At 34.2% G+C, this 19765-nt stretch overlaps 1 protein-coding gene across 1 annotated transcript; it reads right to left on the bottom strand.

Annotated features, from left to right (window-relative positions):
- Nucleotides 1-1330: 1330 nt before the first annotated feature.
- Nucleotides 1331-4598, bottom strand: LOC113343089 (pentatricopeptide repeat-containing protein At4g21300-like). Its single transcript, XM_026587397.1, has one exon. It carries the CDS (start codon nt 4590-4592, stop codon nt 2196-2198), a length of 2397 nt encoding a protein of 798 aa, XP_026443182.1. The 5' UTR covers nt 4593-4598; the 3' UTR covers nt 1331-2195.
- Between the last annotated feature and the right edge of the window lie 15167 nt (nt 4599-19765).

Here is a 19765-nt window from a genome sequence, read left to right as displayed (position 1 = left end):
TCTTAGATTGAATACCTTGCCAACTCTGTAAAAATCAATTACATGTATTCAAAAGCCGGCAAGATCTTCAACTTAAGAACTTGCTGACTAACCCTACATATGAAAAGTCGGAATGGTCGTGGAACAAACACCTTGCCAACTAAATAACTGCAAATTCACAAATTCGATTTTTCTGACCTAATTTGACATGCAAACATGAAATTGAAGTACTGGAGGGAGTTTAAGTAAGCCCTTACTTTCTTAATCGTGTCATTTCTTCGGTTTCAGCGGCGTTGATTTCTTCTTCCTCGACTGTTTTTTTCTTCACTTTCTTTTGAACTAAATTTGCAATTCCAAGGTTATATTCATTGGGTTTTCTATTTGCTCCTTTCATACGACTAGGCCTCGGCCGTGGTGGCTCCATGTTTGAAGATTGATCGGAATTTTTGAATCGACGATGACGACGAATTAATCGACGAGTTTTCAATGGTCGGGTGGAGAAGCTGATAAGGTAGAGGTGGAGAAGAAGAAGATGAAACTAAAAAAAAATGGAAACTGATTTAGGATAATAAGAATTATAATGAGTAAGCGTAGTTTAGTAACTTCACCCATTAAGACTCCTCGTTGGCCCTTAAAAAAAATCCACTTAAAATTGGGTATACCCCAATTAAGCCAGGTTCTAAAAAATGGGCCAAGATTGTCAAATTGAATTAGGAAGAGAACTCTTCCCAACATAATAGACATGAACCACGACTTGTTGGACTCACAGCACATGCACTTTTTCAGTAAAATCACATTTTTATAAAATATTAATTATTTATTTTATAAAATATTCACCTACATTGACATTTCTTCGAAATTCATTGCATCGATCAGGAAAGAGAGTGACACAGAGAGAGCTTGACTCGAGAGACTGTCAAAAAGGTATTGGCTTTTCATTCTCTCTTATAATGCTACGAAATATTAGTCCCACGTCGACCAAAATCTAAACTTGGACTTGGTATATATAAACGGGAACATTGTGCGCATTGGCATCGACCTACTCGTACAGGCTCTGTAGTATAGTGCTCAAGGGGGTTAGCCCTTAGCCTTAGCCTTAGCCTTACCCGCCAATTGCCATCCGGACGATTTTTATTGTTCTACTATGCGCACGTCGAATGTGAACTTTTTTTAATCATGTTGCTGATTCCATATCAAAACAACTAGGAATAATAAGCTAGTTTTGGAGGAATTCAGCCATGATGTTAGGCATGTTGAGCTGTTGTTATTCAGACTTATTGAGTCAGACAATTTTTAGTAATAAAATTTTTTGTTATTCAAAAAAAAAAAAAAAAAATTAATTGGAGGGGGATATCAAGCAAACCTCTCGAACTGAAAATCGATAAATTATGAAGGATCACCCAAAGCTATGCACAAAAGTAGTAAAATCTACGTTGATTCTTAACGAGGCAATCAAATATATTACGCCAGGTCTTGCACACGCTCCTAAACCTTACCCTGGATTTCATTGGTAACCTTTCGATGTAGCCTTTTGTGGAAGTCTACCGAGCCACTTGTTTGTAAATCTAGGCTCAGAAAGTTTGGTACACCAGATCCAGCACACGCACCTGCAGATTGACATGGAATTAAGCGGTAATTTCATAAAGATCTCATCTCTAATCTCTTCTGGAAGACTTGAGATCGACATGGCCTGAAGACTGCTCTTCTTCTTGTATGGAATTAGGCTTTGCTGCAGCAACACGATACCTTTTGTGCTCCATCACCAAAAATAGTTAATCAAGGAAGGTAGAATCCAACTCAAAACGTTTCAAACTGAGAGAGCAAACCAAGGGGTTTATATACAAGATGAGTTTTATATAACCGGGGTTGCCCGTAAAATGTCCAGAAGATCACCAAATCAACCATAAACAAGCTCGAGACGGCAAAGACTTGGCATTGTATCAGCTACAACCATCGCTTCTCCATAATTAATCTTTGCAGCAGGTAGTTTTCCAGCCACTCCCCACTCTGATGGTGGCATGTTCCTCCTCAAGGAAGTTAGAGACTTGCGATTACTTCCTAGAATTTCAAGTCTCTGCAAGTAACCTGCAACCGAGTTGCTGATGTCGAAGAGTGTGTCAACTTTGCAAAGGACGTGACATGCTTCTCGGCCATTTTACTCGTTACTCCCCTCAGTGGGATCTGTAGACCATTTAATTGAACAGATTCAGACTCTATCATACATTCATACTATAACCAGGTTGTCGGACCAAAGATTTTGCTTTTGCAATCTCTCTAATTCTGGCTGCTGCACCCCATTCACCAGCTTCTGCGTATAAATTTGCCAACAGAACGTACGTAGCTGAGTTATTAGGATCTAAATCCAGTAGTTCCCTCCCAACAATGTCACCGACCTCCACATTTCCGTAAATTCTGCAAGAAGATAGTAAAGCATCCAATGCAGAAGTTCTTTCTCTAGGAGGCAAATGCTGAACAAGACCATAAGCTTCTTCGAGCCGACCTGACCGACTTAATAAATCAATAGCGCAACTATAGTGTTCTGTATTTGGAGTAACAGAATGTTTCTCTGCCATGGACTGAAAAATAAGCCATCCTTCTTCCACATATCCTCCATGACTGCAAGCAGAGAGGATTGAGGTGAACGTTATATCATCCGGTTGAAAACCTTCCTTCAACATCTGATTAAACAGGTCAAGTGCTTCTAAACATTTACCATGCATCCCAAAAGCAGAAATCATGGTGTTCCATGAAATTTGACTCTTCTTTACTATAGACTTGAACAAGTATTCAGCAAAATCTATGCCTCCGCATTTTGCATAAGTTGTTAACAGGGAATTAATGATCAGTAGTTCTTTGTCCAATAGATTCCTGTATATGTGCCCATGAACCTCTTTTGCTAGCAATAAACAACCAAGCCGTGAAATGGCCTGGAGCAAACTTACTAAGGTGACTAAATCAGGCTGGAGTTTTTCTTCTTGCATTAACCGGAATAACATCAGTGCATCGCTGGCATACGCATTTTGTGCGTAACTCGTAATCATCGACGTCCATGAAATCAAGTCTCTCCTTGTTATCCTGTTGAAGATTTTCCTAGCAATCTCAATTAGCCCGAATTTCGCGTACATGGAAAGAAGCTGATTTGCTATATCGACATTTGATCCCATCCCTCGCCTAACTATGTAAGCATGGACTTCCTTGCCGATTCTGATTTCTCTAAGGTCCGCAGACAGAGAAAGAAGATTAAGAATGGTCGCAGTGTCAGGTTTTATACCTGCTTTAATCATCCCACAGATTGTTTCTAAAGCTTTGTCAGTAAACCCAGCTTGGAGATACCCTGAAACCATCACATTAAACATAATTACGTCCTGTGCTTCAATCTCATCAAACAGTATCCTTCCCTGGTTTGTTCTATTGCACTTGGAATACATTTCAATCAATGCAGTGGTTGCAACTAAATCCAGTTGAACTTCTCTTCGGATTATATATGCATGGATGCTTTTGCCTTGACGGAGGAACTTCATATCACCACAACTCGAAAGCAAGTTCGCAAGGGTGATCCTATCAGGCAATATATCCTCCTTCGACATCGTCTGAAACAGCTCGAAAGCTTCCAACAGTTGACCCATTTGAACATGAGCAGCAATCAACACATTCCAGGAACCAACACATCTCTTATTCATTCTATTAAACACGGATGGCGACATTTTCAAATCTCTGCATTTACTATACATGTCCATAAGACTAGTCTCAAGTATCTCATCAAAAGAATCAATTTTCCTTCTAATAGCATACCCATGAACCGCTCGACCCTCTTTGTACGCTTCTACATTAGCCGCAGCTTGCAGCAAACTAACCAAAGTCACCTTGTTAGGATCCAACCCATCTTCTTTCTGCATAAGTCTAGCAACTTCAAAAGCTTCATAACCATAATAACTATCAGAAACTTGTGCAGCATACCCAGTAACCATTGCTGTATAAACAACAACATCTCTTTCAGATATTTCATCAAACACTTGTCTCGCATCCGTAATACATCCATACTTTGAGTAAAACCCAATCAGTGTAGAACCCACAAATCCATTTCTTTGTAAATTATATTTCACAGCATCCACATGAATCCCTCTACCAAATTGTAATGATCCAATCACAATACAAGTTTTCAAACCAAATGTGATTGATGAACCATCTATACTAGAATGTTTCTTGAAATCACAATACAACTTCAAAACTTCATTATGATGACCAGTTCTGAAATACCCAACTAAGGTTGAATTCCAAAGAGATTGGCTTTTGTTTGCAATTGTGTTGAAAACCCTTTTTGATTCAGTTAAGTTATCAAACTTTGCATAACAAACTAATAGTTTAGAACTCAAGAAGACATGGTTTTTTAAACCTGAAGTTATAATGTGAGCATGAACTTTTTTCAGAGAATTTATATCTTTACAGGATTCTCCTTCTAAGTATGAGACAAGTTTATCTGAAAGCAAGCGTTCTGGATGATGTTTTTTGGTAGAAGAATAATGGAGAACTTTGATCAGAGTAGATGCGAAATTGGGTAGATTACACAGAGATTTATGTTTTACTGAAGGATAACCAAATGACAAAATAAGCATCTTCGTTTTTCATGAACGCACTTTTGGGGACTTCTCGGGGAGTAGACCATTTATGGTCATGGGATATCGGGTGCCCTCTTAGGGCATCACTATTTTACTTTTTGATACGTGCCGTCTTGCCCTCACACGTATGAGCCTCATCTTTTAGATTTTTGTTAGAGAGGGAGCAAAATATGATCCGACCAGAGTAAAAATGGTACTCAATTCATTTATTAGGACCAATCCAAATTATTTGAGTGAGTTGGACTATAATATTCTTGCTTAAACGCCAACTTTCTACGATGACAATCATTTTTTCAGTTATTTATCAGGAATAAAGAATCAAAGTCTTTTATCCTTGCTAGTATTAATTTTGGGATTAATTCGCATCACTCTTTTTCTTTTTTGAAGGGAGAGTTGCGAAACGAGAAAGAAATCATCGTCGCCTTATCTCGTTGTATTATAGTTATTTTTATGATTTTGGAAGATCTTATTGGAGATGTATGCTTTGTTTAATTTGGCATCATTTTTTATTTATTTAAGTTAACGGTTTGACGATGTTTGTATCACCAACAATTGACAATAGTAATTAGGTTACTCATTTATCTATCAGGCTTAATTTCTCAGTAAATAGAATGATGGTATAGTGAGTAAAATATAATGATTCAGTCTTCGAGGGTGATCTCTGATACTCAATTATAATTCTAACCTAGTCCGAGATTTGACTTAGTAGACTAGAAATCAAGATATAGTTTTGACCATCTAACACTTACAACAAGCTTGAGATAACAATACTTGTGGGTTCAACCGAGTAACGCTCTATAATCTCCCTCTTTGTCAAATTTAGTGACAAAACTATTCAACACATACGGATAAAATAAATAAACTTTCCAGTTTAACACACTATACTGGATTTCCGTGGTTCATACACGTCTTGAATTTTTCGTACTTCAAGCTCTTCTAATGTTCTGCGTGTGTTCGTTCAACACTTTGTTGTTGAAGGTCTGTAGCAATAAAAACTTATGAAAATACACTTTTACAGAATGAGGTAAACACACTCTATTCAATAGTCGTTATACAGAAACATAGTATTGTTACCTTCCTCAAAATTCAATTGCACCACAATTTTGGAGCAGTATTACGGTGATATGTTCTCCCCCTTAGTAAATACATACTACTTTTGCAAAATAGGTAAAACCTATAGTTAATAATTCACTCCCCTTTACATGATGTCATATGTAACGTAGTAAGTTAGTACTTATTACTTATCCCATTTTTGTCAACAAAATTGGCAAAGGAGAAAAATCGGGATAATCATGAATTAATCAAAAAAGTTTTAAGACTAGGGAACACATACCAACCTTTAGTTTAGACGATTTCAACCAAGAAATCTCGATTTGCGTCATGGAAACATAAGGCAAAAGCATCTCTTATAATTCCACATCCACACTCCCCAAAAAGATATTACCATCAAGCACAAGTTCAAAAGAACTCTCCCCATTTATGTCATTCCCGAAAGAATGACAATGTGACCTTTACTCTAATCACAAGAGAAGGATTTTCTTGGACTTTAAATTTATTCGCCAGTTACGAACAAAATAAATTTGTACTCAATATTTTTCTCTCTTATTACCAGTTACGAACAAAGAAGTTAAAAATAACGATCTTAATGTTAGACGCACTAATATACAATATTTTTGTGAGAAAAATCATCAACACAAACTATTCTCTTCTCCAGTTACGAATAAGAGAACAATTAATGCGATATAACTCAACATAAGAATTATAACTTCTCTAGACATGTACGAACGTAGAGATTAAAGTTCACCACTTATTCCTTGGTGGTGACACAATCAAGGAAGTAAGTCGATCCCTAAAGAACATCTTACGGAATCCTGTTGTAGTTTATTCACAAAAAGTGTAATCGTGGAGAGAATAAAATTAAACTGCAATTCTCAAAATAGTTTACTCCTCTTTTGCAAGAGTGAAAGAGTTTAACCTTTGAAAAAATATGAGATATATGTCCTCATCACCAAAGAATGATAGCAAAGAACAAATCTCACAAAATAAGCAATACAGATATATAATCCGTGAAGAATTAGGTATTGCAAGTCTTCTTCCAAAATAAATTTTAATTAGTAAACTTTAAACATGCAAGATGATAATATTTGGAATAACTAACATAACACATATAAACTACTCCAAAAACTAGTGTTCCTCCTTAAACAATAAGAACAAAATTCCTACAAGGAGTTAACTAGTGAAAATATCTTTGAATAAAGCTTGATCATTCCCGAAATTTTCGTAATCAACTGACATTAGAACATAAGGTTTATGGAGAAGAGCATTAGATCCTTCAAACATGTTCGATTGTTATTTGAAAAGTGCTTTTTGAAAAGAGCATTAGATCCTTCTTTGTCTTCTTAAGCTCTTGAAGAATATTTGCTAATTTGAGCAGTTTGCCCTAGGTTTTTTCACGTTTTTTCTTTTTCTCTTAAAAAGTGAATCTTTTTCCTTAGGAAAAGAATTCTCAACATTTTTTGTTGTGGAATTACCAACCATAGACGTAGAAGGTACACCAGAAGATATCACACCTGAGGGAACCATAGCTCAAAATTTTGAGTATGCAAAAACTCATGTAAAACAAAAATAGATCTTCAAGTCACTTTAAGTTTTTGAAGTGTTTTACATGATATAAATGGATCATCAAAGTTTAAGAAGTAAATACTCTTCTAACCATTTTGAAAAATCCTTTTACCTTTTAGCGGGTGTGATTTTTTTTTTTTTGGGGGGATGAGTCATTCAGATATCTTTGATCACATGATTTTATTTGTCAATTTTCCATATCATTGTTGAATTTTTTGTGGATTGTGTTACATAGCAAAGTTCGTACATTTGACTAATACATGTGAAACTAATTTTTTTTTATGTTTTCCTAGGTATTGTCTCAGTACATTGTGTTGCATAGCAAACCTCATATATATAACTTGCGTATCATACATGTGAAACTAAACAAAATTTAACTAATATTTGTATTTCTTAGGTAATACATTGTGATGTTTGTTGTGCGTAATTATGTTTTCTCCTAGATAGATAGTATATAACAATTGATCGTTTCAAGGAAGACCTTTATATAAAAATAACCTCCATATAAGAATAATTTCTCGTGGTCCCTAGGATATTCTTATATAGAGGTTCTACTGTATCACTACTCTCATTAAAATTAACTGTTTCATCCAGAAGTATTAAGCTTGAACTTTCTTTTTCTTATTAATCATAAAAATCAGAAGTTTCGTCAAGAGTTGCAGCAAGACCCTTGTTGCAGTGTACTTTCGTCGGTTTGGACACTCATTAAAAAAATGACCAAAACCTCTACACTTGAAGCATTGTGGCATCACTCTCATCGTCATCCTTTTTAGGGATAATACGATCGTGAGGTTTGGCTGATAATGATGGACGTTCTCTTGAGAAGCATTTATTCTTCTTTTAGATAAGATCTCTGAACTATCTTGTAATAAGAAAAAACAAATTTTCAAGATCTTCATCTGAAAGTTCGCTAACAAGCAATTTCTCATAGATACCAACACTTTCACTTGTTTTTAAGTGTTTTGAACGCATAACTTTATCATCTTTAGTTTGATATTCATGATCATAGATCTTTAACTTTCCAACAAGTATGCTTCTGGAAAGTGTAGTAAGATCGTTTCCTTTCATGATAACATGTTTCTTAGACTCGTATCGAGCTGGCAAAGATCTCGGAAGTTCATCTCAATATCCCATTCAGTTATGGTCTTTCCTAATGAATAACAAGCATTCACTATTTATGATAATTTGTGATTAAATTCCTTCATCAGACGTACCAAGGTTTTTCTAGGAAAAAGTTTGGTTTTGAAGCACGAATTTCTTTTGTGCGGAATCCCTTCAAATACGGTTTTTAAGATATCCCAAGAATCTTGATCTAGTGCACGTAGACACATGATGTTGAAGATATTGACTTATAGCGTGGACAATGGTGTTCAATCCACCAGAGTTGCATTTAGCATCTTTGATGTCTTTATCGTCATATGTTTTTATGCCTTTAGAAACAATAGAAGTTCCTTCTGCAACTATTGGAGCATTTTATCCTCTTATAATTAGAACCCATATCTGAAAGTCACGAGCTTGTAAGAAGGAACGCATAACAGTTTTCCACCACAAGTAATTTGTGCCATCAAAAGCTGGCGGTACGTTAATATAGGTTGCATTCTTGTCCATACTATAGATCGCTTCAAACAAAGACTTGTTAGGTCAACATTGTTTGCCTGCTGTGATTGAAAACGCAGGGGATACCAAATACATCCAACTTTTTTGTTCGAAAACTTGTATAGACAAAACTTAATACAATAACAAGTAGACCAACTAAATTATCCTTGAAAATATGCATATAAAGTTTATATCTCAACCTTTACTCAATCAGTATGTATATAAACAAAAGGTCTTTGAACCTGATTGTTAAGCAAAGTACTTGGACGATCTCAATCAATATCCAAGATCAATATAGTCGTATCCAAATAACTCAATCGGAATTATGCCAAGTGATTAAACTTTTTATCTATCTTCAAGATACAAATTCTACAAGAAACTAGTCTCGTAATGGATTACAATTAAGCAGACGTATTTACTTAGATTGAATAAGTTCAAACCTGTGTGAATCCAATTATAAAGATAAAAAAATATAATGCGGAAAAGGAAAAACACAAGACACCAAAACTTTTTCTAACGAGGAAACCGCAATAGCAGAAAAAACCCGGGACCTTGTCCAGATTGAACACCACACGTATTAAGCCACTATAAACACTAGCATACTATCATACTTTGAACTAAAATTAGTTTAGAACGAATTCATCCTCCAAGATATTCAGTTACATTCGCGCTTCTTACGTCTCTTGAAGCTTGCAAGGTCCTACGCACTTGATTCCATTAGATGACATCCTTTACAGCCTAAGAGTTTCTTCAGCCGAAGTGAAGACTTTTCATACCAATTTTCCTCTAATAGGTAAGTCTATTTGATTTCAGTTTATATCAAATATCAAGGTGTGTAAATATGTTTGCAATAGAAAAAGCTAGCAAACCTCACAAATCCGGAACTTACGACTCCCAAAGAACAACCTAGATTCTTAACCACCTCTCAAAAACAATCTTCAAAAGATCAACTAAGATCAGTCTTTAGATATTTATCTTGATGAATCACAAAGTCTGAGATGAAAAGAACTTTGTGATTACTATCTATCTTTGCCTAAAAGAAATTACGAGAACTCGATAACAGAAAAGCAAGATCAGGATTCATGAACTATCAGGGTAAAGATAGTCGGACCTAGATTCACGAATCCCCAAAGTGAATTATTTTAGTCGTAGACCTAATTATGTTTCTCATAGAAAACCTTGGTCAATAGAGGATGACTCTAGAATCAACTAGGACACAGAGTATCAGTGATTGAATTTCCCAGTTGACAGAGATGCTTTATTTATACTTTTCAAATACCAGGGTTAGCTTAGAATTGAAGATAAGATAACTTGAGAATCAAGCAAGCACTTTAGGTTTTCAAAATAATAAAAGAGTATACACATAGGTACAGTTATGGAACTGTGTATAGTGACTATTCGGTTTGGCAAGTTATCCAAATAACCGAAATATATTTGATGTTCATTTAAATACCTAAGAAATTAATCATGATTCACACACATAAGTGTTTAAGTGATCAATGAAGTCTTAGAAGTGTTTAAAAGAGTTCTAGCAATGATAAATATATTAAAATAATAAGTCATTAAGTATCTGCTAAATATTATCGGGACAGTTGGTACAACGGTTCGCCAACCGTAGGGCTTGTTAACGAGTCAGGGTGCTACGGTTCTTGAACCGAGTTCGCCAAACCATCTAGACTACCGCACTCATTTGACCGCAGTTCATGAACTGGATTCGCCAATTGCTAGCCTATTTATCCAACTTATAAAATTCAGTTCACCACGGTTCGCCAACCGGGTTCATGAATTGTTCCCAATTGAACTTGCGGTTTGCGAACTTGTTCGCTAACCTTCGTGTATTTCTATATCTCATATATCTATGGTTTACAAACTGGTTCGCCAACCCACCCTGGGTAGAAATATCAGTATGTTCATATTTCTCTCTTATGATGTTTGAGACATTCCCAAGTGATATATGATCATTTGCATGGGAAATTTTCAATTAACCACAAATTAATTCATAGAATTAATATTGTTGAGGAACTTTGAACATATAATTGCTAAATCATATTTCGAGATTTTTCACAAGATAAGCTTGACTCGAAATTTCTTCTTTGTAACTGTAATATAAGTCGACGTGGTCTTAATAGATATAATGATGGTAGAGTGAGTAAAATAGAATTATTCAGTCTTCACATACCTGATACAAAATTTCTCCAAATGTCTTCGTCGATCTTCAGTTTTCAAGAGTGATCTCTGATACTCAACTACAATTTTAACCTAGTTGTAGACTTGACTTAGTATACTAGAAATCAAGATATAATTTTGATCACCTAATTGAAAACAAGCTTGAGATAGCAACACTTGTGGGTTTAATTGAGCAATGCCCTAAAAATATTTACTTGTCCATTTGCTTGATAGATAGTAACCTATACACCCGCAATTCACTCCTCCTTAGACATTGCTACGAGAAGCCTATGTTATAGTAGAATACTTCTAAATAATTTTCCCCCTTTGTTAAATAATTGACAAAGGTGAGACAAAATTTTAATAAACTACACAAAAGAGTTATCATGACTAAAGATAACTCACCAACCTTTTAAGACTATTTCACTAAGTTTCGCAGCGTAGTATCTACATCTAGGAGATACAAAGGTACAGTCATATCCTACGATTCCACAAGAGAACTCCCCCAAAAATATACCAATTAAGCACAAATTAAAATTGAACTCTTCCCCATTTAATGTCATTCTCGAGTGAGAAACATGAGAAACCTTTTTCTAAAAAATAGAGAAGGATTTATTGGACATTGACAAATTTACATCCCATGTCTCTCTTTTTCGCCAGTTATGAACAAAGAATTTAAAAATAATGGTATTAATGTTAGATGCATTAAGAAACATCATTTTACTGAGAAAAGTAACATCAAAAAAAATATTCTCTAGGCCAGTTACAAATAAAGAGCACAATTTGATTGATATGACTCAAATAAGAATTATATCTTCCCTATCCATGTACACACATAGATATTAAAGTCTTACTTGTATTCCCTTCTGGTTACGGATTAAGAGAGATAAAACATTGACTAAGACCATCTTATGGAATCCAGTAATATATTCACAAAGTGATCGTAGGGAGATTACTATTGCGATTCTCAAAATATATAGTTTACTCCACCTTTAGACCCATGAGAACATATGGGATATTCGTTCTAATCACCATAAATATGATATTAATGAACAAATCTCACAAAACAAGCAATACACAAAATAGTCGTTAAAGATGATGTATTTCAATCATCATCAATGTAAAATTTAACTAAATAAACTTCAATGATTGATAAATCTGAAGTAGTTAATGTAGAAACATAAATAACCACTTCAAAAGCTAGTTTTTCCTCTTTAAACCAATAAAAATAAATTCTTGCAAGGAGTTAACTAGAATAAGAGATACTAATAATGATTATTTATCGTCGAGATCCTAATTAGTTTTTAGGAATTTGAGTCCACGAACTCTATTGGGAAAATCTCCTTATTAAGAAGTTTATTGACATGAGATTTCATGAGAACAAGGTCAGAAGAAACCCTTTTTAACTCCGTTCTTAACATGTCTTGACCCTTCGAAGCTTCAACAAGTTTAATTTTAACTTCCTCAAATTGTTTTAAAAAGGCGTAGAAAATATTAGCATTATTAAGAAAAATTTACTTGGAGATAATTCTCCATAGTATCAAAAACATCAACTTCATCTTCAGTCAGAGTTCTTTTCTTCTCTCCTTTTGACCGATTACCGTTGAAATTATTATGAAGAGCTTTCTCCATATTTTCGTGAGATATGATATGTAACATGGGATGGGAGACATGCTTTATTGCAGGAATGACTCAAATCCATCCAATGGTATATAAAAGTAAACTCAACAAGGTATTTTCAAAAAATATAAAGTCGGGGCATATAGTCGGTTTCGTGGCTAAATTTTAACTCGATAAATTAATAATTTTGTAAAATAATAATTTTTGTCCCAAGGCTATTAATATATTGAAGTTTTATTGTATATACATGCCAGTCTTGAACCATATGCAAGTGCAAAGGCACCATTTTTTGACTTATCCAATACAACTTGTTAAGATCCATCTTGAATTGATCTTCAATGGAATCAACATTGTAATAAGGTGTTAGAGCATAGCTCGGTTTAACTCACCAAGCATTGGTATCTCAAGTTTGGTTGTCATATTTTAGTGTGTCAAAACTCATCTAAATTCGCTTGATTGTATACTAGAGTCAACTTCGTTTAGGTTAGACTAGAAAGTCTATGAATGTTGAGACATACAAGTATTACTCCGAAGACCCGAAGAATGTGAAGTAGAAGCGAACTACAACGACGACATCATTCTTCCTCTTGAGGTTAGTAATGTTGACTTGAACTGTTTCATTCCTAACATATATTTCAAGTTGTGCTATATTGAAAACATAACTGCGAAGATGTATATAATGTACATATTGTATAATACTCTAGTGATGTGACATGGTCATATTTGTATGACCATAGTATTAGGGAATCAAACTACGAAGTATAACGTTTATCTTTTGAACTTCGTAGATATGACATCGACATAATCTTGTATATATTATTATGATTATGTGAATGGGTTATGGTGAAGAATTCATTCTAGGAAACAATGTTTTACATTCTTTTAAATGAAGTACATTCATGAACTTGTTTTATGAATCGAAAGGGAAATCATTAGGCTTATTGCTACGGATATTCATTGCAAATCTTTGGATTACCAATATGTATATGTTGGTAGAACCGATCGTAACTATGTTATGTATCTTGGTATAACTAATCATAATGCCTGACTTATGATTTGGTATGACTAGTTTTTATTAATTGTTGTAGACGATCCTAAGTAATCACCATGAGATGGTATGATCGATATTTGTAATTGGTGTGACCGATCCTAGTAATTGGTGTAATCGATCCTAGTAATTGGTGTGACCGATCATAGAGTATCATGTAATCGATCCTTGTAATTGGTATTCGGTCCTGGTAATTGGTGTAACCGATCCTGGTAACTGGTGTGACCGATCACAAGAAATACCATGGGAATATGGTAACCGGTCCTGGTAACTTGTGTGACCGATCACAAGTATTTTTATATTGAGGAATAACCGATCCTAGTTATTGGTAGAACCGATCGAACCCATGTATGTGATTTGATATTTGATCAATCACATAGTTATCTTGGAATACAGGTCAACCAATTCTAAACTTGTGTGGATGTGTGGTATAACCGATTTCAAGAATGTAAATCCATGTAAATATGAATAAGGATTTACAATAAAAAGATGTCAACATACTTTGAACACGTACAATAACTCTTATCATTTATTGTTCAAAGATATTCCTTAGCACTGAAGGAGATCATGTGCCGAAATAAATTGAGAATCTTTTAATTAAGGTTTTTGGTTTTATATGCTTTAATTCCCAGAACTTAAATGCATATATCTAGAGAATAAAAATTAGTAATATGTATTTACTAATTGGAGATTTTCTATTGAGAGATTTCGAAAATTTTGGAAAAAGCATTTATTGGGAATTAGAAAACCGAATTTTTCTATTAATTGCATATCTTGAGAGTATTTTCGGTTTTGGAAATTCCTTGGTTTCCATTATCCATACATCCTTGGTCTATAAATACCTATGTTTGCATTTCTAGCAAACTATCCTAAAAGCCAAGACAAACTTCATTATTATTTGTTATTGCCGGTGGAGCTAGCCGTCTATTCGGAGAGGAAAGTATCCTAATTAGGTGAAATCTCTTACGACCGCTCGTTTAAAGACTTTTGTAGGATCAAGAAGCTCTAGGAGCACCGTTGGTGGGAAATTAGATAATTGCAGTGTTGTTAGTTTTCGATTGATTTGGTTGACTAACGGTTGTTAAAACTTTGATTGCACCTAGTTTGTTTATTCTTGAGAATCTTCTCTTCTGATATAAGATTCACTCAAACTAGACCGATGTATCGGATTATGGTTTTTGATTTTCGTTGTTGTAAATAGGATTCGAACTCTAAGATTTGTGAAGATTAAATTTAAAGTTTTAATAAAATTATATACAAAAATATTAACAAAGTGGGCGAGAGGTAACCAAGACACTAGATTCCACTATTACGCAAAATTGAATGATAAATAATCCAAAACTCCAATTATCTTTTAAGTCCGTTATTTCTTAATTCACATATAATCAGGAAAATTCTCAAATATTAATTGTATCCCCTAAGCATAGATTATCTAAACAAAGTATAACCTATCTAATTGAATCACAACTAATGAAGAGAATTATGCAAACAATTAAAAAAACTCTGCAAAAGCAGTGATTGAGTGAATTATAAATTATAAATTAGAGAAAATAGTTACCCATTTATGTTGCGTAAATAGCTTCCTCCATTCCCTTGGTTACGAGGGAATTATCTCATCATAGTAAAAATGCTCTCAAAATAATTATTTATGGCTCAAAAATGGTTCACAATGATGAAATGGAGAGAAAATGGTGAAAATCGGGTGTTTGCAACGTTTATAATCGTTGCATAAAACCGTTACAAAGAACGATAAATATGAAGTGCAGTAGTCTTTGGAAAACTACGACCGGCAGTTAACTGTCGCTGTCACTGTTGATAAACGACGGTTCACTGGAGTTTAATGTTCTTCGTGTTCTTGAGTTGCAGCATGATTATGATTTTCGATTGTGGTTGTAGTAAATAGGATTCAAACTCAAAGATTTGTGAAGATTAAATTTAAAGGTTTAATAAAATTATATAAAAAAATATTAACAAAGTGGGCGAGAGGTAACCAAGACACTAGATTCCACTATTACGCAAAATTGAATGATAAATATTTCAAAACTCTATTCAATTCTTAAGTCGTCTTTTATCTTTAATTCACTATCAATCATACAAATTCTCAAATGTTATTTGTAAACCTTAAGCATAGATTATCAAGAGATTAAACCAAGCATAACCTATCAAACTGAATAACAAATAATTAAGACAATCATTCAAACAATTTAAAACTCTGAAAAAGCAGCGATTATGTGAATTATATAATTAAATGAAATAGTTACCCATTTATGTTGCGTGAATAGCTTCCTCCATTGCCTTGGTTACGAGGGAATTATCTCATCATGGTAAACATGCTCTCAAAATAATTATTTACTGCTCAAATGGTGTTTACAAAGAAGAGAAAATTATTAAAGCACTGATTTTCTTTTCTCTCCTCCTCCCCCAAAAAAACTCTCCCAAATGTGCTCTCTAGCTCTCTATTTAAACACACAAATACACACCACTCAAATATATTCTTCCATAACTCCAAAATATTCTTCTTTTTAATTAAAAATATCTTCAAGATTTTTCCTTCTCTTTATTCTATATATTTCTTTATTAAACCCATATCTTCTTTAATTCGCAGAATAAAATCCAAGATAAAATCTTCTAAGGATATCTTTCTTGTGTAATACAAGATAACTTCCTTTTTCTTCAAAATTTCATGTTTGTAAGGCAAGAAGATATTATTATCTTAAAGATATTAAATCCTTTACCGTTGAAACCAAATTTCCCGCCAATTTTTCTTTCAAAACAAGGAAGAAGATGGAGTCTCCTTAACCAGTGATGGGGGTGTGGTTAGCAGTTGGCTCCCTGGGGTGCAAATAGTAATTTTTGGGCGTAAATAATAATTTTTCTGGGATGTTTTCAGCACTTTTTCTAGGTTCCTCCGGCGCATTTCTGGGGTGCCTTCAGTACTCTATCCTGGGGTGTAAAAACATCACTTTTCGAGCCAAAATCGCCGCAAGAGCTTATTTCTCTAAAAACATCTACAAAAACACAAAATAACATAATAAGTACTTAATCGAGTCTAACAATACAGAATATTGAGAACAAAATAGACACATAAATGCATCTATCAAATACCCCCAAACTTATTATTTGCTAGTCCCCGAGCAAATTTATTCTAGAAAATAAAAATCATTTGAACCCCTAGGTGGCCCTAGTGGCGGAGTGTTCTCTCCGGAGGGTTTACCAGAGGTGTACCCACAAAACTTTTATACTCCAAACCCTAGCTATCTACGCAGAACCTTGGAAGGCACTAAAGAATCTCCTTGGTTGGCATACAATCATTGACTATAGGAGGAAGAACCCTGATGCGAAATTCCAATTGGTGTACACGAGTTTGCACTCAAGCATACTAAAATTCATATAAAGTGACAGAGGTCTACTCAGATAGTTTCTGGACATCATAACCCGGAGTCAACAAATCACATGGATAGATTAAGAAGATGGATGTAAAGAAAAACGTAGATGATGTTAACTAAGGTGAACCTATCCTAATGGACTGAGATACTGGTCTGGACTAATATCAACACACTAGCATATACAAGGGAACCAGTGGTCGATAATCCTAGCTCTAGGTCAACCAACTGGCATATACAAGGGTTCCAGTGGTTGACTTTATTGAATTTATTCCGGTTGGTCTAATGGTCTGGTCCAAATTTTTCTTTTTTCCTTTTTTTTTTGGTATATCCCAGTCACTCTATTTCACACTAGTAATGGTAAAAAGGTAAAAAGAAAAAAAGTGATCCGGATTCTTTCGATGTTTCCATCACGAGATATGGCGAAACTATCATGTTTTTTTTTTATTATTATTCTAACACCTGAGCTCTGTGCTTTTATGAATAGACTCTTTAGATGTTTCCATCTAATCAGATTGGTTCCTCAACTCCTACAACCAAGACGTTCCGATCCACTTAGATTGGTTAGTGCAAACCTTAATAGGCATAAATTTCTAGGCTCCGGAGTTTAATAATTGCAACTAAAAAGTTTCTCCCATACCCCCAAACTTAAATCTAACATTGTCCTCAATGTTCTAAAGATAATATTAAAAGCATGAACAAGGAGAAACGATTACCATTTGAAGCAAAAGAGTTAAGTAAAGATATTACCGTGTTGCATGAGCATGGGATACCTCCCAAGAAGTGCTAAGTTTAAAGTCTTCAGCCAGACTTAGGAAAGGATTAGTCAACTCGAACCATAAAGTAACAGTCGAAATAACTGCGGGTCTTCAAAACCAAAAAGAGTTGACCAAAGGAAACTGCAATGAACCAAGAAAGTGAACAAGACTAGCATACCCTTACCTAGTTTCCTGATTAAGAAATTTATATCTAATTGTGATTCAGGTTCAGGTTCAGGTTCTATGAAAGGGTCTAAATAGAAAAATTTCATTGGTTGCGTTTCTTCATAGGTGGGATCCGAAACCTAAAGTCTGGAAAAACTCAAATATAATCTTAGAAGCGCACAATAATAACCTAAATAACTGAGGATCCTCTAAGTCAATAAGATTTGACTTACATAATTGACCACAATGAGAGTAGTGGTCATTCTTAAGCAAATGTGTCGATTCTAATTTCCTAAAGCATTTAGGTTTAGTATCATAACTTAATATTCGACACATTTGGAATATAAACGTTCCCACAGTTGGAAGAAAACTATTTGGTGGGAAAACAAAGTCAATCTGGGGATCATAGCCTGGGCAAACCACATCAACCAGAGGATGGATTTCTAACGACTGAACTTCTTCCTGGACATCATTAGGTTCAGGAAAACGAGTATGAAGGTAATCTTGTAAAATGGTCGAGGCAGAGATATCAAGTCCCAAGTTAGGGGACTTTCTGAGAGTTAAAGGTAAGGCACTAGGAAGGTCTACTCAGATAGTCTAAAAAAAATCTCTTTTTTTTCTTTTTCTCTTTTTTTTCTTTTTCTCTTTTTTTTCTTTGTCTTTTTTCCTTCTCTTTTAGTATTCCAACTTCAAACCAAGGTCTTTAGTATCCAACTTCAAACCTGTAATACAAAGACACACCAAAGAGACGTAAAAAGAACAAATGGAATAATAAAAAATAAAAAAAACCTAAAAATTCTACCTAAGCACAAATCCGCGTCAGCGGCGCCAATTGATTATGATTTTCGATTGTGGTTGTAGTAAATAGGATTCGAACTCAAATATTTGTGAAGATTAAATTTAAAGGTTTAATAAAAATATATACAAAAATATTAACAAAGTGGGCGAGAGGTAACCAAGACACTAGATTCCACTATTACGCAAAATTGAATGATAAATATTTCAAAACTCTATTCAATTCTTAAGTCGTCTTTTATCTTTAATTCACTATCAATCATACAAATTCTCAAATGTTATTTGTAAACCTTAAGCATAGATTATCAAGAGATTAAACCAAGCATAACCTATCAAACTGAATAACAAATAATTAAGACAATCATTCAAACAATTTAAAACTCTACAAAAGCAGCGATTAGGTGAATTATATAATTAAATGAAATAGTTACCCATTTATGTTGCGTGAATAGCTTCCTCCATTGCCTTGGTTACGAGGGAATTATCTCATCATGGTAAACATGCTCTCAAAATAATTATTTATTGCTCAAATGGTGTTTACAAAGAAGAGAAAATTATTAAAGCACTGATTTTCTTTTCTCTCCTCCTCCCCCAAAAAAAACTCTCCCAAATGTGCTCTCTAGCTCTCTATTTATACACACAAATACACATCACTCAAATATATTCTTCCATAACTCCAAAATATTCTTCTTTTTAATTAAAAATATCTTCAAGAATTTTTCCTTCTCTTTATTCTATATATTTCTTTATTAATCCCATATCTTCTTTAATTCGCAGAATAAAATCCAAGATAAAATCTTCTAAGGATATCTTTCTTGTTTAATACAAGATAACTTCCTTTTTCTTCAAAATTTCATGTTTGTAAGGCAAGAAGATATTATTATCTTAAAGATAATAAATCCTTTACCGTTGAAACCAAATTTCCTGCCAATTTTTCTTTTCAAAACAAGGAAGAAGATGGAGTCTCCTTAACCAGTGATGGGGTGTGGTTAGCAGTTGGATCCCTGGGGTGCAAAT

The sequence above is a fragment of the Papaver somniferum genome, unplaced genomic scaffold, assembly GCF_003573695.1.
Source record: "Papaver somniferum cultivar HN1 unplaced genomic scaffold, ASM357369v1 unplaced-scaffold_54, whole genome shotgun sequence".
Lineage (NCBI taxonomy): Eukaryota > Viridiplantae > Streptophyta > Magnoliopsida > Ranunculales > Papaveraceae > Papaver > Papaver somniferum.
The sequence above is the reverse complement of the archived record's forward strand: the minus strand, read 5'-3'. Positions and strand labels throughout refer to the sequence as shown.